The following is a 27,065-nucleotide window of genomic DNA, read 5'->3' as shown; positions in this document are numbered from 1 at the left end:
GGACAAAACCTTAAGCTGATCCTGCCTGTCTGTCTTGCGTGGGCAGCATCCCTGGTCCTGAACTGGCTGTTCACCCATCTAGAACCGGGGTCTGCAAACCATGGCCTGCAGCCACATCTTGCCCACGGCCTTTTTTTGTAAGGCCCGTGAGCTAGAATGGTTTTTACATTTTTTAATAGTTGAAGAAAAAACAAAAGAATAGTATTCTGTGACAGATGAAAATTACATGAAATTTAAGTATTAAAAATAAAATTCTGTTGGAACACAATCGGACTCATTCTCTTAATATTGTCTTTGGCTGCTTTCCCACTACACCAGCAGAGTTGAATAGTTGCTGAGTTGCCCAGTTGCGACCTTCAAATCCCAAAGCATTTACTATCTGGCCCTTTGCAGAAAAAGTCTGCTGACCCCTGATCTAGAAAATGGGGAGAATAGTCTCCAGGGAAACGAGAGTAGAGAATGGCAGGAGGCCGATTGAACCAGGTTATTGGGTGAAGGGAATGATGAAGAGGAACCCGGTTTGGGGTTACCCATTTTGGAAGGTGCCCAAAGGCTAAGAGCGAGGGTTCGGGGTTCGGCGGGCTGAAGCCTGGGAGGGCGTGGCTCCATTCCTCCCCCGCCCCTCCGGCGAAGTGATTGGTTGCGGAACGGACTACAAACTGGTGTATCATGGGAGTGGGCTGGGCTGTGCGCGGGGCATCCTGGAAGCTTTGGCGGCGTCTGAGTCGGAAGTGGCGGCGCTGAACTACAGCGCAGTGTGTCTCGGGAGGCCTACTGCAGGCTTTGTGGGAGGGGACGGGGCCCGGCTGGGATCCGGCCGGCCTCCGCCAGCCCTCGCGTAGAACGGGGCGAGCGGCCGCCGTCGTCTCCGAGATGTTGAGGGCTTCTCCCTTCCCCTCAGCGCCCCCATGGCCGGCTGCGAGCTGCCCGTGGGCACTTGCCCAGACATGTGCCCGGCCGCCGAGCGCGCCGAGCGCGAAAAGGAGCGACGCCTGCACCGCTTCGAGGTGGCGCCGGGGGGCCGCAGCGACCCGCCCCGCGCGGACCCAGAGCGCGCCGTGAAGGAGTACAGACGGCCGGCCGCCGGCAAGGCGCGGCCCCCGCCGAGCCAGCTGCGTCCGCCGTCCGTGCTGCTGGCCACCGTGCGCTACCTGGCCGGCGAGGTGGCCGAGCGCGCCGACGCCTCCTGCGCCGAGGTGGCCAGCTTCGTGGCGGACCGGTTGCGCGCCGTGCGGCTGGACCTGGCCCTGCAGGGCGCGGGCGACGCCCAGGCGGCGGCGGTGCTGGAGGCGGCGCTGGCGGTGCTGCTGGCCGTGGCGGCGCGGCTGGGGCCGGACGCGGCGCGCGGGCCCGCGGACCCGGTGCTGCTGCAGGCCCAGGTGCAGGAGAGCTTCGGTTCTCTGCGGCGCTGCTACGGGCGGGGCGCCGGGCCGCATCCCCGCCAGGCCGCCTTCCAGGGCCTCTTCCTGCTCTATAACCTGGGTGAGTCGGGGTCCCGGCGGCGGGGCGGGGGTGGGGCCTCCGTGGGGACGGTGGAGGCCGGGGAAGGAAAGAGAAACTTGGCAATCTCACCATTAGCTCCGTCCCCATCGCTGCCTTCTAAATGTGCGTTGAGTCCGTGCGCTAGATCCACTGAACCCCCCCCGCCGTGGGCCTTCTGGCCTGTCCCTTCCCCTATTTGGGTTTTTGTTTGTTTGTTTTTGTTTTGTTTTGGGTGTTTTTTTTTTTTTTGTAATAAAAGTGGAGAGGACGGGATTGGAACGGAAAAATTGACCTAGTGATTTTCAAACTTTTTTTAACTCTTGTTCAGTTTTGCAAAACAGCCAAGAATATATCTGACACAGAAGTTTCAAGACATTAGATCCTTCCAATGGATGGCTGCTGCATTCTAATAAATTCTGTTGTATTTAATTGTAATAAAATGCTCTTGGTTTCAAAACCCACTAATGGGTCAGAAGCCTCAGTTTACAAAAGTGGCCCAAGGTTCCAGTGTCCATGATTCTTCTGGAAGGGAAGCAGAAGCAGAATGTCCTCGAAGAAAAGGCTTTACCGGGTGGACAGCTGAGCCATTTCCTAATCTGTGCAGCAGCTAGGGCAGTGGAGAAAGGGCTGTGGGTTTGAAGTCAGAAAACTTGGATTTTGTTGTGTCAAATTGTACTACATTCGAACTCTTTTTTTAAAATTAATTAATTTATTTTTAAAGATTTTATTTATTTGAGAGAGCGAGAATGAGAGAGAGAGCACATGAGAAGGGGGAGGGTCAGAGGGAGAAGCAGACTCCCCGCTGAGCAGGGAGCCTGATGCGGGACTCGATCCCGGGACTCCAGGATCATGAACTGAGCTGCCCAGGCGTCCCTACATTCGAACTCTTTTTTTTTAAGATTTTATTTATTTATTCATGAGAGACAGAGAGAGAGAGAGAGGCAGAGGGAGAAGCAGGCTCCCCGCGGAGCAGGGAGCCCGATGCGGGACTCGATCCCAGGACCCTGGGATCATGACCTGAGCCGAAGGCAGACGCTTAACCATCTGAGCCACCCAGGCTCCCTACATTCGAACTCTTAAGACAGTCTCAGGCAAGTCATGAACTTATCTGGGCCTGTCTCCATCATCCAAAAACAATGCCTCACTTTCTTACGAGGATCCAGACTGTTTGAAGGGGCTCTGGCAACTCATTCAGATAAGGCGCTGGAAGGGGCTGATAGAAAAAAGGGGGCGGGAAGGTGAGCTTGGCCCAGGGGAGGGGCGTGGCCAGAGAGGAAGGTAGGCCAGCCAAGGTGGGAGATGGCCAGAGGTGGGCCTGGCTGAGGACCCCAGCCTTTGGGAGAAGATATGGGAGGAGGCCTGACCAGATGGGATGGAAGGTGGCCCGGTAGGGGAAAGACAGAGTTCTCACCCTGGCTTCCGCCCTCACAGGCTCCATGGAGGCCCTTCATGAGGTTCTGCAGCTACCAGATGCCCTGCGTTCCTGCCCGGCCCTGCGCAGGGCCCTGGCTGTGGACTTGGCCTTCCGCGAAGGCAACACCGCCCGCCTGTTCCGCCTGCTCCGGATCCTGCCCTACCTGCAAAGCTGTGCAGTCCGGTGCCACGTGGGCCGTGCCCGCCGGGGAGCCCTGGCCCGCCTCGCTCGGGCCCTGAGCACCCCCAAAGGCCAGACCTTGCCTCTGGGCTTCGTGGTCCACCTGCTGGCCCTGGATGGGCCCGAAGAGGCGCGGGACCTCTGCCAGGCCCATGGACTGCCCTTGGATGGACAGGAAAGAGTTGTATTTCTCAGGGGTCGCTACACTGAGGAAGGGCTGCCACCTGCGGGGACCTGCAAAGTGTTGGTGGGGAGCAAACTTGCAGGGCGCACCCTGGAGGAGGTGGTCATGGCTGAGGAGGAAGATGAGGGTGTGGACAGACCCACGTCCCCGGCATGAGGAGAAGGCGTGCACTCTCCCAGAGCCCAGGACTGGATCTAAGCACTCAGGTTTCTTTTTTGTAATTCCTACACAATAAAAAGTTTTGTAGGGATAATAACTATGCTTGGTTTATTTGGGGGAGAGCAGGGAGGAGTTGAGGGACACGATAGGGGTGTACGGGGAGAAGAACCCAGACTATCCATCCTGGGCCTCAGTTTCCCTGCTGGTCCCTGAGGGGTAGCTCTCGTTGGCATTATGCATCCCATCCTTACCCACTCACACCAAGAGCACCACTCCCCACCATTCCTGTCTCCTGTTCTTCACCCTTTGCCAACCAAGAGCCAGAATGAGGAAGGCTTCCCTCCCCTCAGGTGTCCACAACTGGTGGGACCCTAAGCTGTTGTCTCAGAAGCTTAATAGGGTCCCATGATTGTGCCTCAGGTTGGCATCAAGGAAGACTGGGACACACCCAAGAAAAATTGGAGTGGGATAGGTTGAAGGACGGTGGGGAGCTGGGGTCAGAGGTCAGCCACAGGCCTTAGGGTGGCTGCTGCGCCCTCCAGGGCCACCACCAAGATGCTGAGCTGCCTCTGCACTTCAGCCCAGGCTGCGGATCCAAGGCCTGTGTTCATGGCCCTGGAGCAGGCATTGGCCAGGCCGGGGAATGTGGCTACGGAGCCAGTGCGGGGTGCCCAGAGCACGTGGCTGACGGGAGATAGAGGGGAGGAGCCAAGTCACTCGGGGACCCAGAAAGAGCGGAGCTTCAGCCTGAACGGGCTCATCTGTATATAGCAAGGCACAAAAGCACCTCCCCACTGCCTTTGAAAGCTGGGACCCTCAGAGCAGTGGTGGTGAGAGACGCAGCTTACAGCCCCAGGGTGACGTGGACTGATTTGCCTCCCATCCTCTGAACCTGATTCCCTACCTGTTTCCAGGGGCTGGGTTGTGTTCTAAAGGCCAGCAAAACTCTTAGATTCTCCCTCAGATGGGTGCCCCTTGCCCAGCCTCACCCTGCACTTCCCCAGGCCCACCTGTAGTAGCGTTGTTCCTCTGGGAAGGCTCGCGGGTTTCGGAAGGTCCGTTCCAAGAGCATCAGCTGGTCGTTGAGCATCCGGACCTGCAGGGGGCTGGAAGTGGCAGGACCTTTGTCACCCTGGGACCAGCAGCCCAGCGGCCAGCCTGCATTCTGCCCTGGATGCTGCCCTCCCAGACAGCCTGCTTGCTGCCCGTGCTCACTCAGGGGTGCCCTTCTGCAGCGCTGATACGTGTTGGTCCAAGGCCGCAGCTGCCCCCTCAAACTTCTCCACTGCAGTCACCAGAGGCCCTGTGGGCAACAGCCAGCATCTTAGCCCTGGAGGTGCAGGGCGCCCCACACCTCCCGTGTCAAGGGGGCTCCATACCCAGGCTGATGCTGTGCTGCTCTAACCGGGCCCCCAGGTTCTGCTGGGCAGCCTGCAGAAAGCTTCGGAGGGGCTCTCCACAGTCCCTGACATTCAGCGGAAGAAAGAGGCTGTCACTGAGCCTAAGAAGCACGCTCCCCGCTGTCCGGGCCATGGCCTGGTGGCTGCCGAAGCCTGCAGGGAGGGTGACCAGGCCAGGGCTCAGTCTTCAGCCCATCCTCCCCCAGCCTCAGGATTCCCCTTGCCCCCCTCCTCACCAGGGTCCGCAAATTTGTCCACGTAACCAAAGGGGTCGAAGGCCGTGTGGTAGGTGGGGTAGATCCTGGCTGAGGTCTTGCTCTAGGGGAACAAGGCCAAGGTGACAGGCTTGGGATGAGAAGTGAGGGGGAGGTGTACCAACAGTGAGCTACAACATAGGGACATGACTGAAATCATCGCTACAGCCATGAGGTAGGTTCTAGAATTCCTACTTTACAAAGGAGGAGACTGAGGCTCAGAAAGACTGTCGCCTGCCTGACCTCACAGCTGATAGCGGCAGAGCTGGGTCAGCTGCCAGTTTCCCATTTCACATGAAGAAGAGCCTGAGGCTGCGGAGTCACATGAGAGGATTCAAATCCTAGCTCCACCACCCAGGAGCAGTATGGCCATGAGGGGGAGAAAGGGCTTTGTGGAGCATCGAGCAGGGAGACAAAGGCTGGGTCCTCCACATCCCTTACCTCATTTCACTCTGCACACCAACGCTATGAATCCATCCCTGTTTCATACTGTTATTTAATCTATTCTGGGGTAAACATGTTTTCATTTTTTAAGATCTCTGGAATCAGAATGCCTCTTTTATTTTAAGATTTTTTTTTTTTTTAAAGTAATCTCTACATCCAACGTGTGGCTTGAACTCATGACCCCAAGATCAAGAGTTGCATGCTCCATGGCTTGAGCCAGCCAGGCGCCCCAGGATGCTTTTTAAGTCAATGTCATCCTACAACTAACTGGCAGTATGTCGCCCCCCTCCCATAGTGCATATCACAATGTTGCATCTTAAAATCAGTAGTATCTTTTTTTAAAAAAGATTTTATTTATTTATTTGAGAGAGAATGAAAGAGAGAGAGCACGAGAGGGGGGAGGGTCAGAGGGAGAAGCGGACTCCCCGCTGAGCAGGGAGCCCGACGCGGGACTCGATCCCGGGACTCCAGGATCATGACCTGAGCCGAAGGCAGTCGCTTAACCAACTGAGCCACCCAGGCGCCCAAAATCAGTAGTATCTTAAATTTGACAAAATATAGGTGAGCATAAACAGATGCTCAGAGAGATTAAGAAACTTGGTGGAGGGAGCACAGCTACTGAGTGGTGAAGCCAGACTCAGTCTGCACTAGAGAGGCTCTAAGAGAGGAAGGGGATGGGGGAGCCACGTACTGAGCTGGGGGACAGAGGGGTACCACTCACCCGGTCATAGGTGTAGGCAATGTCCATGGAGGAGATGCCCAGGAAGTGAACGAACGGTGCATAGTCGCTGCCGGCACCCAGAGAGCCCAGACTGCGAAAACAAAGATGGTCGGGCTGGAGGGCGCTGGGCCAGCCCGCCCTCCCCGGTCCCCCGTCCTGGCCCTCGGCTCACCTGGGGACCAGGCCGTAGGCTGGGCTGCTACGATTGGAATACCGGATCCAGTTGTCGTAGATGCTGAGGCCAACAGGGCTTGGTGCGGGGATCTGACCGGAAGAGGAATCTAGTCAGGGGCTGGCCCCTCCCCAGGCCCACCGGAGTCTCCATCCTAAGCACGGGCCTGCGGGTCCTACAAGGCCTGCCCCCCACCCCGCCCACCCCGCCCCGCCCCCGCCCAGGCCTCTGTCCTACCGCCAAGCCCCTGCAACGAGGACCAGCTCCAGCCCCGCCCGCCCCGCCCCGCCCCCTTTCACCTGTTTAGTGGCAGCGAAGATGACGCTCTGGACCGGGGGCGTCCCCTGCGCCCTCAAAGTGGCATTGGCTGTGGGAAGACCAGAGAAAGTATTCGGGCCGCCGCCCCTTCGTTTCTCCTCCCCCTAGTCAGCCCAGCCGCCCCCCGCCCCCGTACCAAACACCGAGATGTCCACGTTGATGTAGGCCACGGTGCGCTCCTGCAGCTTGCTGAAGAATTCCTGCGGGTAGGGGGGCCGAGGTGAGCCCGGCCAGGCCCCGCCTCGGGAATCCTTCCACCACCCGCTTCTCAGGGCTCACTCACCTCGGTGAATTCTGTGGAGCCAATGAGCCCAAACTCCTCTGCCCCCCAGCTTGCAAACACTATTGATCTGCGGGGACGCCAGGTGCCTGGGGAGGGGGATAAAGGGCTGGAGGAGGACACGTTCCCCGGATCTCGGGGTGGCTTGGGGGAGATGCTAGAGAGGTGGAGAGCAGGAAGGGCTGGTCCGGGTGGGGCAGCCAGTGACAGGAGGTAGGTCCCACTGCCTCTCCAGCCCAGCCTTCTCTGAGGTGCAGTCCTCCTTTTCCCAGCCTCTGCCTGTGCTGGGACCCCTACCCCAACATTGAACTCTATACCAATCTCAGGTGGTCCCTTCTGCCAGAATGGCCTGCCTCCCCCTTCCTTAGAGGTATGCTTTGAGTAGACCACTCGACCCTCCATCCCCAATTGTCTCCTTCGCGCATCCCATGCCAAACTCTCCGGCAACTTTCTCCACTCGGTGATAATACAGTGAAGTCCTCTTAGGGCGTTATCCATATTGAGTCAATCCTCAAAACAACGCTTTGAGGGATAAGAGCCTTATTGTCTCCATTTCACAGATGAAACTGAGCTGCACAAAAGTTAAATGACTTGCCCAGGGTTACACAGCTGGTAGGCATAGAGCCAGGGTTCAAGTCCAGGGTCTGGCTCCAGAGTCCAGGGGCTTAAGGAATTGGTCACACCACCTCCCACAGCCTCTGGCAGCCTACAGCACCACATGTTCCTGGTTGTGCTCCCCTCTTGAGCTCCAACTCAGTACCCTTTGATCATTTCTCAGATTTTTGTTTTAATTTTATCTTCTTAAGTAGGCTCCATGCCCAGCGTGGAGCCCAATGTGGAGCCCAACTTGGGGCTTGAACTCAGGACCCTGAGATCAAGACTTGAGGTGAGATCAAGAGTCCGACGCTTAACCGACTGAGCCACCCAGGTGCCCCCTCAACTTTTGTTTTAAATGAAAATTGTTGGGGCGCCTGGGTGGCTCAGTCGTTAAGCATCTGCCTTCGGCTCAGGTCATGATCTCAGGGTGCTGGGATTGAGCCCCGCATCGGGCTCCCTGCTCCGCGGGAAGCCTGCTTCTCCGTCTCCCACTCCCCCTGCTTGTGTTCCCTCTCTCGCTGTGTCTCTGTCAAATAAATAAATAAAATCTTTTTTTTCTTTTTTACTTTTTTTATTTATTTTTTTAAAAGATTTTATTTATTTATCTGAGAGAGAGAGAATGAGAGACAGAGAGCATGAGAGGGAGGAGGGTCAGAGGGAGAAGCAGACTCCCTGCAGAGCAGGGAGCCCGATGCGGGACTCGATCCCAGGACTCCAGGATCATGACCTGAGCCGAAGGCAGTCGCTTAACCAACTGAGCCACCCAGGCGCCCAATAAATAAAATCTTAAAAAAAAAAAAAAGAAGAAATTTCTTTGCTCTAAAGGTCATCATAACATCATCATCAACATTGTTCATTTCCTGATTTTGATCATTATACTGTGGCTATGAAAGAAAATGTTCTTATTTTTAGGAAATACACAGTGATATGTTTATGGGTAAAGGTGCAGCATTTCTGCAACTTTCAAACACTCCAGAAAACAATAGAGAGAGAAAGAGCCAACATGATAAGATCTTAATATCAGGAGTATTGGGGTGAACTGTGTCCAAGGCTCCTTTGTACTATTTTGGCAAGCCTCATGTATTCTGAAATTATTTCAAAATAAAACACTTGAACAACAGAGACAGAAATTCCTACACTACCAAAGGGGGTAAAGCCACACTCCCAGCCTCTTTCCACAAGCTTGCCCCACTCTGCTATCAGTTGATCTCAACCACACCTGTGGTTTTACCTGTCGTTGATTTCAACAACTCAGTTTATCTCTGGAGTCTCTTTTCTGACCTTGGAGATCAGCACCTTCAACCGCCTGCTTGCCCTCTCCCCAGGAATGTCTCGTAGGCCCCTCAAAATCAATATGTGAATGGGGACACATGTACAAAGATGTAATCTGTAACATCAGTACCATAAAGGGGAAGGACAGAGCTTTATAGGAGTAGAGCTTTTGTATGAGATTAAGTTGGTATCAATTCAAATTATATAGCTTTAACTTTAGGATGCTGTACGTACTGGAAGATGAAAAAGTTCTAGAGATGGTGATGGGTGATGGGCACACAACACTGAATATATTTAATGCCACTGAATTGTACACTCAAAAATGGTTAGAGGGAGCCTGGGTGGCTCGGTCATTTGGGCGTCTGCCTTCGGCTCAGGTCATGATCTCAGGGTCCTGGAATCGAGCCCCACATCAGGCTCCCTGCTCAGCTCCGAGCCTGCTTCTCCCTTCCCCTCCCCTACTTGTGCCCTCTCTCTCGCAAATAAATAAATAAATAAAAATTTAAAAATAATAAACTTTAAAAAAATAAAATAAAATCCCACACCATCTTCCTGCCAACCTCAGACTGAACTCCAAACTCCCCAGCTGGGCTGCCACCTGGTCCAGGCCCTCCTTTCCACATGCTGTGCCCTCCACCTGGATCCCCCACCCCACCCCAAACTGCCAGCTCCACAGGAGGCCTTCCTGAGCTCGGGCTTGTGCCCAGAAAGCCCCTTAGATATTCCTCCTTATAGCGCAGACCCCAGTTGTCTCTGCAGGCGGCAAGTCGGGTGTTCACTGTCGGGGTCTGCTGTGCCTAGAACTGGCCTGGCACACAGTAGGCACACGGGACATATTTGTTCAGTTAACGACTGTCTGTCATCCCTGCCTGAACTGGGCCGAAGCTCCCCGAAGGCAGAGCCTGGGCACCGCCTTGCTCCCAGCGGCGCCCGGCCCGCTCCACTGGAGGGGCACGGAGGCTCTCGGAAGCCACTGCACGAGTCCCCATACCCCACGGGGCGACTCGAGCGAGGCCAGGGCTGGCGTCCACGCAGGTCGGCCCCCAGGGCCCTCGGGCTTGGCACAAGTCGGCACCGGAGCATGAGACAGAGGAGCTGGGACAGGACTCCTGCGAGCTCAGGGAGGTGTCCCTGCTGGGACAGCCCGTAGACCAGGGACTGGGGCCGCCTCACCCTTCTTCAGCAGGGTCCCCAGGACTCGGGAGAGCTCCAGGAGGACGGCCGTGCCACTGCTGGGGTCCACGGCCCCGTGTACCCAGCTGTCCCGGTGGTTTCCGTACAGCACATAGCGGTCTGGCGAGAGGAGCAGAGACTCAGAAACCAGGGGGGAGGGAATGTGGGCGGGGCCAGGCAGGCGGGGCGCGGGGGCGTGGTCAGAGGGTCCTCGGGGCGGGGCACGGCCCTAGGGGCTCAGGGAGGCCTGAGGGGGCGCTCACCCGGCTCCACGGCGCCGCGGATGATCCCCAGGACGTTGGAGGAGTTCCGCAGCTCCAGGCGGTTGTGGACACTCACGTTCACCTGGCTTGGGGAGCCAAGGGGGCGACCAGAGTCTTGGCCCTGCCCACTCCCCCTCCCAACCCAATGCAGGGGAAACTGAGGCCCAGAGCGACAAAGGGACACCACCACGTCTCTGGCCCACAGGTAACTGGAGAGCAGAAAGGCCCTCTCCCTCAGCACGCTTCCCTGCCCACCCCCCGCAACGGTTAATCCAAAGACCAAAGCTTTTTGTTGGCTTTTTCCTCTGCCACCTCTCAGACCCCCTGCTCCTCCTCCTTGCTCCCCACCCTGGCCCCAGGCTGGAAGCCCTCCCTCCACTTAAGTTATAGGTGTTTTGTTTTGTTTTTTTTAAAGATTTTGTCAGAGAGAGAGAGCCCAACAGCTGGCAGAGGGAGAAGCCGGCTCCCCACTGAGCAAAGACCCAGGCATCCCTTAAGTTACAGTTTTAAACTAAAGTTTACAGTGTCAGTTGGTGGCCCAGACCCTGTCTCCACCCTTCCTCCATCCCACCCTGAGGACCCTGGGACTCAGTAGAGGCTGGGGGCCCTGGTAACCCCCACTCTACTCTTGGCCAACCTGGAGGAAGGAACGAGGGCAGAGGGAAAGAAGGTGCACAGGCCTAGGGGTTCTCATCTCCTCAGGCAGTGGGCCCTGAGCCCTAGTCCCAACCCTGGACTGCTTCCTGGATGCTCTCCAGAGCCCTCACTAGGACCAAGTCCCCCATCACGCTGGTAGTGTGGATTCCAGCAAAGGAGCTGGAAAAAAGGTGAGAGTCCACAGACCCCCAATGGGGGACTCCAAGTTAGGCCAAGGATTGGGTGTGTTGGATGCTCATGATACCCCAGGCCAGGCCCCTTTGCTGAGAAGACTCCATGAACAATTTTCCAAGAACCTCCCCCCCAAACACCCCTGCACAAGCCAGTCCTCCTGAGAGGCAGGGGGCCCTTGGCCCCCTCCCCTATGTACTTCCCCACCCGTGTTCTGTTTGACCAGCACAGAAATAGTAAATGTCCTCTATTCACCAGAAAAAAAAAAAAAAAAAGAGGAAGCATGCCCCGCTCTTCTAATTCCAGTTCTTTTCATGGACTCACTCAGTTAAATACTTATTGGATACTTAGCGTATGTGGGCACTGGGCAGTGACTGGGACAGACACAGCCCTGCCCTTGTGGGACCTCCCTCCCCTGAGCAAGACAAAGCCTGAGGAACTGAGCAAATGCAGGGGTGAAGCAGGGTGGGGAGGACACTAACAGGTCCACCCGTGAGAGGTTACCGGGTGGCAGGTGGGGAGGTTGGTGCTGGCCAGGAATGGCAGGAGTGTGGGGAAGGGTGTTTCAGGCAGATGGAACAGCAAGTGCGGAGGTCTTGGTTTGGGAATGAGCTTGGCGTGTTCAAGGGAGGAGATGGCTGGAGCGTGGAGGTCAGAGGTGATGTGGGGGTGAAGCTCCGCAGGGCCTTGTGGGCCATGCAGCTGTTTCATTAGCTTCCCCGAAGACAGGACAGATATTCTGGAGTCAGGGGAAGGTTGGGAGAGAGAAGAAAGGGAAAGGCTAGGCCTTGAGGTGGGCAGGGAAGCGTAACAAGGGAAGAGGAGAGGAGCCTTGAGAAGAAGGGCCCCACCTCACCTGTCTGCTGGGAAGTCACCATCAGACCGGAAGCCAGGCCCCAACCTGTAGTCACAACCCAGTGCTCCCTGCCAGGCAGCCGGGGCCACAGTTCCCTGGAGGTTACTGCGGAGGAGGTGAAGGGTGTGGGGATTGAAGGTTGGGGGCCACTGGAGGGTGGGCCGGGGACCCCAGGGGCACCAGAGCTTACCAGAGAAGGATTTTTGCATCATCGAAGCCAATGGGTTGAGTGGGAATTGGAGGAAATCCAGGGGCAGCATCAGGGTCCAGGAGGAAAGAAGAGGGATTGGCTGGAAGGTAGGGAGTCAGGGGATCCCCAAAATACTCAAAGTAGGAGCCTCGCTCCACCCCGGACGGAGGCAAGTGCCAGGAGTTTGGGAAGGTCGCATTGGCGGAGCTCAGCCCGTCGTTGATGTCTGCGGGGTCCGCGTATACCAACACCCCAGCGACCCCGTACTTGGCAGCGTTCACAGCCTGTGGGAGGTAGATGAGGCTGTGTTTAGGGCAAGGGGGAGGCGGGCTCAGGTCCTGTTCCCCGCTTCCTTCCTCGCTCTGGAAGATCTGTCTTCCCACGGGCAAGAGGATGTTTGCACCAACCTTTACTGCAACGCTGTGGAGGTAGCAAAAGACCGTGGGGCATAGGCAGGCTGGTGCTTAGCAGTGCGGTGGGTACAAAACGGGGGCATCGAGCCATGGCCCGCCGGGTGGCTGCTCAGGGGAGCATGGGCAATGTGGCCCTGTTCACAGGAGCCAACAGGTGGGAGCGGCCTGAGTGTCCACCAGCAGGAGTGGACGAGCCAGCGTGCCCCGCATGCGAGAGAATATTGCTCAGCCTTCAAAAGTGCTGACGCTCTACACAGCACCGGGGGCCTTGAAAACGTGATGCTCAGTGAGGAAGCCAGACACAAAAAGACAGCAGTGCGTGATTCCTTAACTTATGTGAGGTTTCTAGAACAAGCGAATTCATATGTTTCTAGAAAGTGGGCGAGAGGTTACTGGGAGCTGGGAGGAAGTGGGGAGGGGAGGTGTGAGTGTTTATTTATTTATTTATTTAAAAGATTTTATTTATTTATTTGAGAGAGAGAATGAGAGACAGCACGAGAGGGAAGAGGGTCAGAGGGAGAAGCAGACCCCCAGCTGAGCAGGGAGTCCGATGTGGGACTCGATCCCGGGACTCCAGGATCATGACCTGAGCCGAAGGCAGTCGCCCAACCAACTGAGCCACCCAGGCGCCCAGGTGTGAGTGTTTAATGGGCACAGAGTTTCATTTGGAATGACCAAGAGTCCTGGGAATGGATAGTGGTGATGGTTGCCCAGAATTGTAAAGGTACCTGAGGCCCCTGCATTAAACACTTAAGATTTATTTTATAATTAGATTATTTTCATTTTATGCTGGTATATTTTAGCACCATAAAAACAAAACAGTACCTCAAAAAAAGAAAAAGAACAAGGACACAATTTATGTACCAATTGAGAATAATCCCCAGGATGTATTAAGGTGAAAAAAAGCACAGCTTGAAACAGTGGATATAGTATGCTGCTTTTATAGAAAAAAAAGGGGAAATAAAAATATATATTCGGGGGTGCCTAGGTGGCTCAGTCATTAAGCGTCTGCCTTCGGCTCAGGTCGTGATCCCAGGGTCCTGGGATCGAGCCCCGCATCCGGCTCCCTGCTCAGCGGGAAACCTGCTTCTCCCTCTCCCGCTCCCCCTGCTTGTGTTCCCTCTCTCGCTGTGTCTCTCTCTGTCAAATAAATAAATAGATCTTAATATATACATATATATATATATATATATTCATATGCACCTCTCCCAAAAGGAACTGTGGGTAGATCTCCCATAAACTAAAAAAAAAAAAAACGTGGTTTCCTCTTTGAAGGATGGCATTACAGGAGAATTTTTCCACTCTAAACTTTTTTTTTTAAACTGGAAATTCTATAATCTATATAACTCCACCATGCCTCTTCCCTCTTTTCTTTTCTTTTTTTTTTTCCCCCAGCTCTTATTATGGGCACTTCTTTCAAACACAGATAACATAAAATTTACTGCCATCTTCACTTTATAGCACGGAGTTCAGCAGGATGAAGGACATGCAGTTATTACCCTGCTGTCACCACCACCCACTGAATTCTTCATCTCGCCAATCTGAAACTCTGTAGTCACGAAACACTCATCCCTCTTCCCTTCTCTCACTCTATACCTTTTTAAATTAAAATAAAAGAAAACAAACCCACATTTTTAAAAACCACAGACTTTGACATACTTAGAATTTTTAGTTGAAAAGATGCGGGCTGGGAGGGAGGCAACAGGAGGGATTTAAGTTGAATTATTCAGAAGAACTACTTCGCAGGAGAACTTAGACTCTGGAATAGCAAAGTTGAACATTTTGCCTGATCCACTTACTTCCTAAGGCTCAGAGGGGTGAGGGGAGGCATCCAGGGTCACACAGCACATCATGAGTGGTAATGGTGAGGGAACAGAAGGCAAGCCGAGGACAAAGCGGAAGCTGACACCCTACCTCCCCCCCCCCCCCACTTTGGGATATATGTGACATTCCTCAGGCACTCCTGGCTGCCCTAAAGGGAAAACGAATGGTTAACTGATAGAGATCACAGTCCTGCAGGACAGGAGTCTCCCTCAGTTTACAAACGGCCTAGTGGTTTATGAGGAAGAAGCTTTCTTATCAATAACCTAACTTCCAGAGACCCATAACTTCGTTTCCTGAAGCCCTAACATGACCCACCCCTCCATAAAATTAAGGGAGGCTGAGGTGGAAGGAAATGTAAATAAAACTGAATTTCTTTTGAACCTGAAGCCCATTGACAAGGACTTGTGATAGGAGAAATGTAACATTCCTCCAGGAAACTCCCAACTGTCTTCATGTTAGTGCCTATTAGAGGGAAAAACAACCTTGGCTTGACAATAACCACGCCTCCAGTATCCTGAGAGTCTTTAGCATATGACAGTCCTTCTGGACACCCCCTTTGTCCTCACCTCCCCAACTCCTGAGTATATAATCAGCCACTCCTCAAGACCACAGGGCAGCAGCTCTTTCTGCCCCCGGGTCCTGTCCCCGTGCTTTAATAAGCCACCATTTTGCACCAAGGACACCTCAAGAATTCTTTCTTGGTTGTCGGCTCCAGACTCCACCCCACTGAACCTCACCTATATTCTAGAACTGCATCAATAGTACAAATGTAGCTCACCTCTTCTGCCCCAGCCCAGGGCTCGGCGCACCACCCGGCACTGCTCGGTCCCCTCCCTGCCTCCTGTCCGCGGCTGGTCCCCACCCCACCCAGCCCACCCAGGTCCCTGCCCTGGGGGCTGCTGCTCACCTTGGCCCCGCGGCCTGCACCCCCGTAGCGGGTCAGTGCAATGGTGCCTTCCAGTTTGATGCCCTGAGTCTGTAGATTCGTAAAGTCTTCTTCCGTTCCCCTGTTGGCATAGACGAGGAGGCCCTGGTCCCAACAGGAGGTGATCCTCAGAGCCAGGCCCAGGAAAGGGGGGGTGAGGAAAGGAGAGCGAGGCTACGTGGCAGGGTGATGGAGTTGGGTTCGATTTTCCCACCTCACCCAGAGCTTGTAAGCTTCCCCAGGAACAGAGTCACCCCTGGTTTTCTCTGTGTCCAGGACCCTGAAGCAGGCCTGGTCTTGAGTAGGGGCCATTAGTGTTTGCAGAATGACTAGGTGAGGGGCGAAAGGAGTAGCAATGGAGTATGGCGGGAGGACCCCTGGGCCAGGAAGGGAGAAGCTGGGGTGGAGCCGGAGGGAACTGGGCCGTGGCGGCGGGGCGGCAGGGAGGGGACGGTCCAGGCCCACCTGGGGGGTCCCCGGGGGAGCGTAGGCCGTATATGGTGGTACCACGTCGGGCCCCGCCTGCTCCCCAGTCAGGTTCTGTTCACTCTGGCGGCAGGAAAAGAGGACCCTCCCGGTGGGACTCACTGTGGAGGGGAGGAGGTGTCAGGGCTGGGCCTGGCAGCTCCCCGCCACGGGCATCCCCCGACCTGAGCGGCTCCTCACCGACGGTCACGAGGTTGGGCCGCTCCTGGCCGGGGAAGGACAGCAGCACTTGGTAGGCGGGGGCCTCAGCCGAGTCCAGGCCCGACTCCGGGTCCTTCCAGCGCTGCAGCAGGACCTGCACAAGGGCCTCATCTCGGGGGCTGGAGGCCAGGTGAGGCTCCTTGGAGAGTTCTCTGTAGGGTGCGCGGACAGATGGCCAGGCGCGCGGTTAGGGAGGTGTCTCTGGCAAACAGGAGGGGAGGGTAGACGGCCCTCTCACCTGAGGTTCTCCCGGATCCTGCTGGCATCCAGATGTTGCATGACGGTCTCAAGGATCTCCAGATCCAGGTCCTGGGAGATGCTGGGGGCTGGGACATCGGCCTCTTTGGGCATGGCAAAGTGGCCCAGGATGATCCCCAGCCCCAAGAGGGCAGCGGCCCCCACCGCCCCCCCAAGCACCTTCACCCACTGCATCCTGTGGAGTCTTGGCAGGCTGGGGTCACTCCTAATAGATGGGTGTCGGGTCTAGTTAACCATTACCCTGTGGGTGGCCCTGCCCTTTGGCCCCCAGCTGGCAAGGAGAGTCAGGGAGCATCCTGCAGGAAGGGCCAGGAGCGTTCACAGCCACCTCGATTTCTGCATCAGTCACCTGGAAGGGACCCCCAGGGGTATCAAGTCCACAGAGGCACACTGAGGCCCAGACAGGGACAAGGTCTCAGCCAGATCTCCCAGTAAAACAGAGGCCAAGCCCGAATGGGAACTCAGAGCCCCTGTTAGAGCAAGACTGCCAACTCCCTGCCAACCCCACCTCTATCTCTTCAGTGTCATTTGTAGTACATTTTTAAAAAGATTTTATTTGAGAGAGAGAGAATGAGCAGGGAGAGAGGGAGAGGGAGAAGCAGACTCCCTGCTGAGCAGGGAGCTCCTTGCAGGGCTCGATCCCAGGGCCCCTGGACCATGACCCGAGCCGAAGGCAGGCCCTTAACCCACTGAGCCACCCGGGCACCCCTCCTCAGTGTCATTTGATTTCCAGCCCTGGCTGCTGGAGCAGGTTTTGAGTTCAAATGCCATCCTTGCTGGACATAGGCTGTGTGACCTTGGGCAGTTCACTTAGCCTCTCTGAACCTGTTTTCTCAGCTGTAAAATGGGGATAATAGACCTATTTCACAAAATTGATGCTGTTTCCATTAAAGAAGTCCACATCTATCGAAATATCTAATCAGGGTCTGGCACATAGTGGGAGCTCAGTAAATTTTAGCCACTCCTGCTTCATCTGGATCCCTAAAATGCAAGCTTGGGGTTAAAGGAAGAAAGGGGATCCAGAAGAATGCTCTGTATGTATCCTGCAGGGGACCCAGCTTATGGGAGGACATGGAACTCTTAGAGAGGGAGGCCGTTCTAGAGGTCAGAGACAGGGAAGCCCATTCTTCCTTGGCAAGGTGACTTCCTCCTCCTTTCCCTGACCTTATCTGGAATCCATTCATCTGTTCATTCATCCTTCTACCTATTTATCCACCCACCCTCCTATCCACCCAACCACCTACTCTTCCATCCATCCATTCATCGATCTATCAGTTCATCTATTCATCCATCTATCCACCCAGCTATCTACCCACCCATCTATCCATTCGTTTATTCACTCCTTCACTAATACCTGCAAGCTTCATTCATTCATTTGGCTCTGTGTAAGACCCATGCTAGGCCCTGAGGAGGAAAAGGTACACAGATCCAAGTCCTGGGAGACCCAGGGATTCAAGTCTAGCAGGGAGACAGGCGGCTTTTGGCTACCTTGTGATAAGTGCCCCTATAAAGGGAGGACCAGTGTGTTTCCAGTGGGGAGGATGAGGAATTCTGTCTAAGAGGGAACATTTGAGGGGATCTTCCAAGGTTGAGAAGGCATTCAGCACGCAGAGAAGGCGAGGGGCAGACGGTCCACGCAAATGGCCCAGCACGTGCACAGGGAGAGGGAGAGGAGGACACCAAATACTCAGTACAAATACTGAGCCTCTTCCAGGCCTCAGGGAGCCAGGCAGGGTTGGGGAGGTCCCTGGGGCTGTGACTCCTCCTACCCCCCCCCCCCCCCCCCCCCGCCATGGCCTATCCTGCCTTGGGCCTTGGCCCAGCCAGGCTGCAGCCACTGATTGTCCCAAAGATGCCTGAAGAGCTGGGGGAGCTAGGCTGTGGTACACTGTGGGTGTGTGTGTGTGTGTGTGCGCGCTCACGCACGCGCGCGATTCCACGGCCCACTCTCAGAGCAGCCCCCTTCCTGCTCACAACCCTGTCTCATGGGCACCACCTGCCCCTCACCCTCCCATGTCCATCTCCCCATGTGCTGCTGGTCGGGAGGATCTGCATGTTCGCATGGGAGGACTATAGACGGGGTCTAGCGTGATCCGTGACTTCAGGGAGGCACACCAGGAAGCCACAGCTTTTGGCCTGGTGATTATCAGTACTCGGGATATGACGTTGGATCTTATCGGAAGCGCGTCTGTGCAGGGAGCACATGCATTCCTGAGGACACAGGAGGGAGGCAGGCAGTGGGAGGGACATCAAGATCGGCTGATAAGCTGAAGAATGGACGCGGTAATGACACCATGAGGCCCCAGCCCCATGTCCTACACCACCCGCGCCCGGAAGGATTTAGCCCCTTGAACACGGGCTGTTCCAGACAGGATACGTGGACAAGAGTGTGACATCTGTGCGTGACATCTGAGAACTCCAGCTCAGGCTGTTGGGGTCAGCTGGTGTCTACACTGCTGTAGGCACTGGACAGAAGCCTGGTCAATTTTCCTTTCCCCATCTTGGCCCGGTGGGTGGTGTGACCCCTCCCTGAACATTATTTTTTTAAGACAGTGTCATAGCATTATAAGTCAAAGCCAAGGTCTGGAGCACAGGGAGGGGAGGGTTGGGGTTTGTACCCTACTACAAAACCCTAGGGCCGGGATATGCCTTCATCCTGAGATTCCAAACACCCAAAGTACAGGGAAGAGCTGGTTGGCAACATGACTCAAGATAGTTTTTTCCCCAAATTCCTAGAACAAGTAAACTTGAGCTTCCTTTGTCACTTAAAAAAAAAAATCCCCCCTTTTTGGTAGGAAAGAAAAGAATGAAAAGGCACATAGGGATTTAAAAAGAAACACAAAGAATCGAGTCAGAAGAGATATTATAAATGTTAGGTTGATTTAGAAGAGTTGCTCTGGGCAGTTAACAGTTTGTTTACTCCGAGGAGCGTCTAACTCTGAACCTATTGCACGTGGCAGTTAGAAGTCGTTGTGGAGGGGCGCCTGGGTGGCTCAGTCGGTTGAGCGACTGCCTTCGGCTCAGGTCATGATCCTGGAGTCCCGGGATCGAGTCCCGCATCGGGCTCCCTGCTCGGCGGGGAGTCTGCTTCTCCCTCTGGCCCTCCTCCCTCTCATGCTCTCTGTCTCTCATTCTCTCTGTCTCAAATAAATAAATAAATAAATAAAATCTTAAAAAAAAAAAAAAAAGAAGTCGTTGTGGCAAGAGAAAACCACGGCTGGCCTGCGGCTGCCAACATAAACATAAAAACAGCCAGACACCATAGGGAAGGGGTAGGGATGAAGGTGGGGTTTGCTTTTTATTATAAAAGAAAAAGTAACTCCTCAGAAATCTTAACAGAGGAAAGGCTAATCTCACACCCAGAGACTAGACACCAGGACAAAATGGCAAATGTTCTGACTCCAGGGCTGTCCCCATCTCCTCACAGAGCAGAGATGGGAAGGGGACAGTTGAAGCAAACAAGTAATTCTGCAAAGACAAAGGCTCAGAAACCTTATAGATAGGATTAAAATCTAAACTTCTCTTTTGCTTTTTAAAAAATGTTAATATATGAAAAGGCCTGCCTGCATTAGTGACATGCTAGAAAATAATCCCAAGAGCCCCTTATCAGTACCACACTCAAGTTGACCAGCCAACTCTTCTTTCTAAACCTCGGTGTGTACATGTGTGTCTTTTAAACCAAAGCCATAGGATGCCTGGGTGGCTCAGTCAGTTAAGTGGCTGCCTTGGGCTCAGGTCAGGATCCCGAGGTCCTGGGATCGAGCCCCGCATTGGGCTCCCTGCTCCGCGGGAGGCCTGCTTCTCCCTCTCCCACTCCCCCTGCTTGTGTTGCCTCTCTCGCTGTGTCTCTCTCTGTCAAATAAATAAATAAAATCTTAAAAAAAAAAAAAAGAGCTTTTTCTTCTAAGATAGGTCAATCCATCCCTATGCTGCGCTTGTCTTCAGGTGAGGGCCATTTCACCCCAGGGAAGGGAAGGACTGCACCAGGAGTATGAGGGAGGGGGGCATTTTCCTGCTTGGTTCTCTCCTAAGTCTCACTTTTTTTTTTTTTTTTAAGATTTTATTATTTATTTGACAGGGAGAGAGAGCACAAGTAGACAGAGGGAGAGGGAGAAGCAGGCTCCCTACTGAGCAGAAAGCCCAATGTGGGGCTCCTAAGTCTCACTTTTCATGGAAAGTTGGTTATAACCTTACATGAAGGGGAACTTCCCACCAAGAGGGGAAATCCTAACCTGACCCCAGAGTAGTAACCCCACCCCAACACTCAGCTACCTTGAAGAAAGAGCCCTCCTCCTCCCTTCACAAACTGTGCTCTGTCTGGGGAGCTACGCCTATTGGACAAACACGCCTGATTAAATGGGAGCAGTGGTTATGTCTCCCCACCCCCTCCCCACAAATGTATCAGACGGCTTCAGTGACAGGGGAGCAAAGGGAGGGATGTAAAAAGATTAAGAACTTGACCCCTCTGGGGCGCCTGGGTGGCTCAGTTGGTTGGGCGACTGCCTTCGGCTCAGGTCATGATCCTGGAGTCCCGGGATCGAGTCCCGCATCGGGCTCCTTGCTCTCATGCTCTCTCTCTCTAATAAATAAATCTTAATATTAAAAAAAAAAAAAAGAACTTGACCCCTCTATCCTGGCCGAAGAAAGCAAGAGATATTACCTGGGCATGAGGAATAAAAAAAGATCTTGATATTCCGCCCTTTGAGTTATAGCTATTAGGACAGTTGAGAGAGGGCAAACATGGAGGCAGGATGGAGAACGAGGAAGGGTTTGATGGCTGCAAGTCTAGTCCACTTCGTTTTTGTATGGGAAATGTTTGTCGCCAGTTCCGCTGAGAAGACATGCGTGGATGAGGGCTTCTGTCACCGGAAAGGGGTCACAGTTGGCAGAGGGATGCCAGTCTCCAAGGTAACCCTTCTTCTCCTGGCTGACAGTCCGGGGAATGCGGATGCTGGCCCCACAGTTGGCCATGCAGGCGGAAAAGTTGTTGATGTTGGACGTTTCATGGAATCCAGTTAGGCGCCGGGCGGTATCCAAGCCCCCTTCGGGATCGTAGGCTGGGATATACTGCTGCTCCTTGCTCAGTTCCTCGGTGGACTCCTCAGTGTACTTCCGACCATTCTCCTCTCGCATGACCTTGGTGCTGAAGTGTGGCCGGCTGCACCATCCCAGGTCCCGGGAATGGGCTCAGGATCAAAGGTTGCTATCACTCCAAAGTCTTCACATACACGAAGCAAGATGAAATGGGCCACCCAGAGATGATCTCCCATGTCAATGCCCTCACGGGGTCCTGTCTGGACTTCCCACTGGGTGGCCATGACCTCAGCATTTGTCCCAGCGATCTTTTTTTTAAAGATTTTATTTATTTATTTGACAGAGAGAGAGACAGCGAGAGAGGGAACACAAGCAGGGGAGTGGGAGAGGGAGAAGCAGGCTCCCCGCGTAGCATGGAGCCCGATGCGGGGCTCGATCCCAGGACCCTGGGATCATGACCTGAGCCGAAGGCAGACGCTTAACGACTGAGCTACCCAGGCGCCCCTGTCCCAGCGATCTTGATGCCGGCATCCAAGCAGGCCCCCAGTAGAGAGCCCCCGGGATACCCCTGCCTCAGGCTTCGTCTGCTTGCATGCCACAGTGGTAGGGACCTTCGGGCCCTCCCTAAACATGTTGGATTGTGGTGTTGATGGAAACCACTTAAGGTAGCAAATGCATCTCCTTTTCTTTTCCCACCTCGCTCCTCGGTCCCACTGATAGCAAGAGTTCTCAGGTCCCTCCAGGACTCCCGATTCCGTGGTGCCAGTTCTTCCCACTTTCCTGCTCCTCCGTCCAGCCCAGCCCCTTGCAAAGCCTCTCCACCCCCCCGCCCCCCAGTTCTCTCTGCCTTGGCCACCTTCACTGGGGAAAAAACCTGACTCTCCGCCCACCTGCACCTGTACCCCTGACCCTGAATGTGCCTGCAGAATCACATGACCCCACTGATCTTGCTTTAAATGTATGATCCCAAACCTCAAGCCAGCCCTCAGCACTGCCCATCCCACTGTCTTTCCCTGGTCCCGGCCTGCTCACTCTTCCTCGCTCCTGGAGGGCAAGTTCACCGTCACTCTGCTGCTCAGGCTTCCTGGAACACTGTTCCCCCAGCCATCCTCGGGGCTCCTCCCTCAGGTCCTCCCTGAGACCTTCCCTGCTGCTCCACCTAAGCTGCGTTCCTTCACCTCCCTCAGGCTTCCTCCTCCCTCTCTCTTTCCAGGTTTCTTCATCGCATCTGTCCCCATGTGACTTACCCCTTGTTTCTCGTCTCCCCTCCTCGGATGGAGGTCCTACTGGGGTAGGGGTCTTTGTTTCATTCGCCACTGGATCCCCAGAGCCCAGGACAGAGCCTGGCACACGGAAGCACTCAGCAAATGCCTGTCAGATGGATGAGAACGGACTTGAACCAGCACAGCTCCCCAACACCGGGCATTCACACTCCAGCTGTCTGGGATTTAAGGAGTGTCGAGGCAACCTCAAGGGATACAAAAGGTGGGCTCAGAACCCCGGGGAAACAGACCCCACCTGAATGAGCCCCAGCGGGGCTGCTGAGCCAGCCATGGGGTGGGGGGGGCCGCATAACACGAATGCCCTCCTGAGGTGGTGATGCGGGATCTAACAGTCCTCTGGAGCGGGATGTTTCCAGAAGATGATGCCCCGGGATAGAGGGTGATGCTGCTGGGCTGCAGGGTCGGGCCCCCCTCTCAGGCAGGGAGAGCAGCCCCTTTAGGCTGGGCAGGCTATGGGAGCCTGCAGGGGTGGCTTACCCACCCTGCTTCCACAGGGCCTCTGAGGCTGGGGTGGGGGCATGGGTAGACCCACTGGAAGTCGGCTAATGGCCAACACTCACTGGCATGCTGACCACTCACCAAGCCCGCACCAGGTCACTAGTCCTCCGAAGGGCCTCTGAGGTGGGCACCGTGTTACAGAGAGAGAAGCACACGCGGTTGGTTACTCAGTCGAGGTTGCACCGGCTGGCACCGGGCGCAGGAGGAGGGCCCCCTGTCCACAAAGCTGCACCACCTCTCAGTGTCGGAGGCGGGGGGAGAGGCAGCCCGGTCTGACCCTCACGAGAGACCCGGGATCAGGGGGACACAGGAGGCTGATTTGCTGACCGGGCTTCAGTGTCTTGATGACAGAGAGGCACCACTTGGGACCGACGCCGTAGCGTGCTATGACTAGCAGCTCTGGGGGAGGTGTGTGTGTGTGTGTGTGTGTGTGTGAGAAAAGACCTGGCAGCACCCTGGGGCCCCCACCACTTTGCTGTGGGACCTCCCCTTGACAGGGCCTTCCTGACGGGGAAGCAGGCCTGGGGAATGCTCTGTCCCCAGGACTGGCTACAGGGCCTGAGCTCGGGGCAGCAAGATGCTGGGGCCTCTGGGGCATCTGTCAGCAGGTCTGGGCTTTAGAGACAAAAGGGAAGAGACTCCGTTTCCTGCAGTATTCATGTGGCCACGCGTGCTTGCTCTCCTAGGCAGAGATGAAGCAGGCTTAAATGGGACCACGGGGACGAATGTGCCTTGTTGGTAGAAGTCCTTCAACGAGGGGCGCCTGGGTGGCTCAGATGGTTGAGCGTCTGCCTTCGGCTCGGGTCATGATCCTGGGGTCCTGGGATGGAGCCCCACATTGGGCTCCTAGCTCGGCGGGGAGTCTGCTTCTCCCTCTCCCTCTGCCTCCCCCCTGCTCATGCTCTCTCTGTATCTCTCTGTTTCAAATGAATAAATAAAATCTTAAAAAAAAAAGAAAAAAAAGAAGTCCTCCAATGGGCCCATTGATTTAACCCTTTCACTATCGGTCCGACGATCCCCCCTCAGTCTGAGGATCAGCTGATTCCCTTTGAGAAAATGGCAAGATGGCCCTTTGTAACAGCTGGGCCCCTCTGGTGGAGAACTGGTCTGGAAGCGGGAGGTGGGGACTCCGGGAGCCAGGCCGGGAGGGTGGAGTCCTGCCCGTCGGGGCTGCTGAATCCGCCCTCAGCTCTGCTCAGCCTGAAGGGACGACCAAATCAAACCTTCACCAGTTGAATGTGTTGGTAGTTTTTGGTCCAGGCAGGATGGCACCAGGTCTAGTGGAAGTCCAACTGGGTCCAAAGAGGAGCCGCAAGCCTGAATTTCCAACCTCTTGTCCCCTGCACTGGGTGTGAGGGCAGAAAGATGGCCACTGTCCTTTCTGTGTCCGACTGGGGGATTTCTGCCCAGGACATAGTAGTACCCTTAGGGACATGGGGCTTTGAAAAAAATCGTTCCATAGGATATTGACCAATTTTTATCTAATTTAGCAATCTTATTTCAGGATTCCTTCTGTTTTCTCCTATGTTGATTTCTTATATCCTCCTTTAAACTGGTTCTGTCATCTTGCTGTCACCATCATCTTCCTCACAAAACTGAAGCATGCTCCCTGTGTAATTGTATGGGAATTCTCTCTCCCCCAACCTCTCTCTTCCTCTCTCTGCTTCAGCTGGGAACTCAGGCAGCCAGCTGCTGCCCAGGGCGGGAAGAGTCCCATTGGGGAAGGGCATGAGGCCTCAGGAGTGTCAGGTGTTAGGTGTTGGACCCTTGGGGAGCTCCCACTAGCAGTCCCCACCCCTGCCCTTGACTTGACTTACCAAGGGGAAGAGATTTATCCAAAGTCCCAAGGCAGCTAGTGGCTCTTACCGCCCCTCCCTAGTCTCTTCCTGCCCTTTGGAGTTAGACCAGGGGCCTCCCTCCTTGGGGGAGAGGGGCGTGGCCCCCTTCCAGTCCCACCCCAGTGCTTATCACTGGGACGCTGCCCTTGAGGCTGACACCAACCAGGGACCAAGCTCATTTTGGGGTTGGTGACCTCCCACGCTACCTGACTTCCCGGGCCCACAAACATGCGGCGAGTGGCGGCTCAGCTCTGAAGTTTATTACTGTGACCTGGAGAGGAGCTGCTGCCCTGGCCTCCCGGGGAAGTGTCTAGTCTCCAGCCTTGGGCCCAGCCACAGCTGACAGTGTCTGTGGGTGGTGGGAGCCCCAGGCTACAGGATGGCTACAGGATGAACACTGCTGCCTTCTGGGAGCTGGGCTGCTACAGGCACAGGGAGCTGGGGGAGCAGCTGGGGAAGGCGTGCCCTTCCTCCCCACAGGCCACAGTGGGGCTGCCTGTGCGCCTGGAACAGCGCCACCCCCTGGGTGGCCTAGGCATCCTCGGAAAAGGCCTGGGCATCCTCGGAGAAGGCCTGGCCATCCTCGGGGAAGGCCTGGGTATCCTCGGAAAAGGCCTGGCCATCCTCGGGGAAGGCCTGGGCATCCTCGGGGAAGGCCTGGGCATCCTTGGGGAAGGCCTGGGCATCCTCCTGGACAGCATGGGCTCCCTCCGCGACAGCCTTCACCTCCTCCTGGAGGGCCTTTGCTTCCTTCCTTAGGCTCTCATATGACAAGGTCGGCTGGAACAAAGGGTTGCAGGGCCCAGAGGTGGGTACCGACCGCAGGCAGGACTGTTGGAGGCCCCCTCACTGGGCTGGGAGGCAGGGAGGAGGAGGCACCACAAAGAAAGGGGGTCCTGGGCTGAGGGCCTTACCAGGTTTTGCAGCTTCTCCCCCAGGGCCCGGTTGTCTGCTTGGATGGTGCTCAGTGACTCCCAAAGTCTAGAATTAAAAGAGACCCCTTCAGCCCCCAGGCTCTTGTCCTAAGCAGCTTCCTCCAGGCCCAACACACAACTCCTGCTTGAGCTGCGTGACCTGGAGCAGCCACCTGGGAACAGGGTTTTATTGGAGCCCAGTCTCGTGGGGGCAAAGCCACAGCGGGGGAGGGAACTGTTCTTCCCAAGTGACTGGCAGCAGGAGACCCAGACAGAGATGACGTGTGTTTTTGCTCTTCTTTAGCAAGAGAAGGGCAGGCCACTCTAGTGTGCGGGCTAGCCATCCCACGCTGTTGGGCTGCAGTGGGGACCGTGACAGAATTCTGTGTGGTTCCAGGCTAGCAAGAGGGTCAAGCCTGGAACCAGCCCTGCCTAAGTGCTCTGGGTATGAACGAAAGTGCTGACCACTCAGATCCACGTGCAGCCCCGAGGGACTCTGTCATGCTGCTCCACCCCCTAACCTCTGGCTCCAGGCAGATCTCTGACCCTGGCATCACCACAGGGGCCAGTGACCATGGCATGACACAGACCCAAACTCCAGAGCCTGACATCCAGAGACCAGACCCCACCCCTCACCCCTGCGGCTCCACAGACCAAACTACCCCATCAGGTTCTCAGACAATTAAAAGGGGCGGGTCCCTTACAGGCGGCCTATAGACTGCTTGCAGACCAGGTGTGTGGGCACGCAGTCCACTGATGGGAAAGAGCGGTGGCCCCCAAGCCTGTGGGGCAGGTCCCGACCACACGGGAGGACACTGATGCTTGGGAGGGAAGGGACCTGATGGCCAGTGAAGGCGTCATTCAGAGCAGAACGGTGAGAAGGCAAGGGAAGGAGGAAAGGAGGAGGGCCAAGGAAAAGTGCACACCCACGGCCATCAAGCCCCAGGCCCTGACCTCAGTGGGGCAAAGCCCTGTCACCCTATCTGCCCCAACCTGCCCCAGCCCAGCTCACCTCATGCAATCATTCTGCAAATGGCTGATTTCCTTTGCGGTCCGCTGGGGCCCCCAGTCTTCCGTGTCCAGGAACCGGCACTCTTGGATCTCTAAGTCCCTGGAACGAGTGCACAGGGAGGGTTGGACCAGAGAGTCTAGAGGTTGGGGGAGGGTGGGGTGGGCAGCATGGGGGGTGGGGTGGGGGAGGCAG

The 27,065-nt window shown here is 55.4% G+C and overlaps 2 protein-coding genes and 1 pseudogene across 2 annotated transcripts; 1 reads left to right on the top strand and 2 right to left on the bottom strand.

The window, feature by feature from the left end:
- Positions 1-686: 686 nt before the first annotated feature.
- Positions 687-3,516, top strand: SAC3D1 (SAC3 domain containing 1). The gene is made up of 2 exons (XM_045893338.3): positions 687-1,482; positions 2,914-3,516. Exons 1-2 carry the CDS (start codon positions 909-911, stop codon positions 3,414-3,416), a joined length of 1,077 nt encoding a protein of 358 aa, XP_045749294.1. The 5' UTR covers positions 687-908; the 3' UTR covers positions 3,417-3,516.
- Positions 3,264-17,156, bottom strand: NAALADL1 (N-acetylated alpha-linked acidic dipeptidase like 1). Its single transcript, XM_045893337.3, has 18 exons — positions 16,275-17,156; positions 16,016-16,188; positions 15,815-15,936; positions 15,332-15,454; positions 12,188-12,471; positions 11,998-12,102; positions 10,314-10,399; positions 10,051-10,170; positions 7,012-7,097; positions 6,865-6,928; positions 6,710-6,777; positions 6,411-6,502; positions 6,239-6,329; positions 5,056-5,137; positions 4,799-4,972; positions 4,635-4,722; positions 4,430-4,525; positions 3,264-4,103 (listed from the first exon to the last, which is right to left on the bottom strand). The coding sequence occupies exons 1-18, from the start codon at positions 16,466-16,468 to the stop codon at positions 3,917-3,919; spliced, it is 2,235 nt and encodes a 744-aa protein (XP_045749293.2). The 5' UTR covers positions 16,469-17,156; the 3' UTR covers positions 3,264-3,916.
- A 3,767-nt stretch (positions 17,157-20,923) lies between these two features.
- LOC123857941 (glutamine synthetase-like) lies at positions 20,924-23,177 on the bottom strand (annotated as a pseudogene).
- Between the last annotated feature and the right edge of the window lie 3,888 nt (positions 23,178-27,065).

This window comes from Mirounga angustirostris, unplaced genomic scaffold (assembly GCF_029215605.1).
Source record: "Mirounga angustirostris isolate CCGP_5_RB_7025 unplaced genomic scaffold, mMirAng1.0.hap1 SCAF_13, whole genome shotgun sequence".
Lineage (NCBI taxonomy): Eukaryota > Metazoa > Chordata > Mammalia > Carnivora > Phocidae > Mirounga > Mirounga angustirostris.
The sequence above is the reverse complement of the archived record's forward strand: the minus strand, read 5'-3'. Positions and strand labels throughout refer to the sequence as shown.

What these genes read in the sequence shown, in the direction of transcription:
- SAC3D1 (XM_045893338.3), top strand. Translation starts at nt 909, where the DNA reads ATGGCCGGCTGCGAGCTGCCCGTGGGCACTTGCCCAGACATGTGCCCG. An exon ending in CTTCCTGCTCTATAACCTGG is followed by an intron (nt 1,483 to 2,913) that starts GTGAGTCGGGGT and finishes CCGCCCTCACAG; the next exon opens with GCTCCATGGAGGCCCTTCAT.
- NAALADL1 (XM_045893337.3), bottom strand. Translation starts at nt 16,468, where the DNA reads ATGCAGTGGGTGAAGGTGCTTGGGGGGGCGGTGGGGGCCGCTGCCCTC. An exon ending in CTGCAGAAGGGCACCCCTGA is followed by an intron (nt 4,526 to 4,634) that starts GTGAGCACGGGC and finishes TGCCACTTCCAG; the next exon opens with CCCCCTGCAGGTCCGGATGC. An exon ending in GAGGAACAACGCTACTACAG is followed by an intron (nt 4,104 to 4,429) that starts GTGGGCCTGGGG and finishes ATCTCCCGTCAG; the next exon opens with CCACGTGCTCTGGGCACCCC.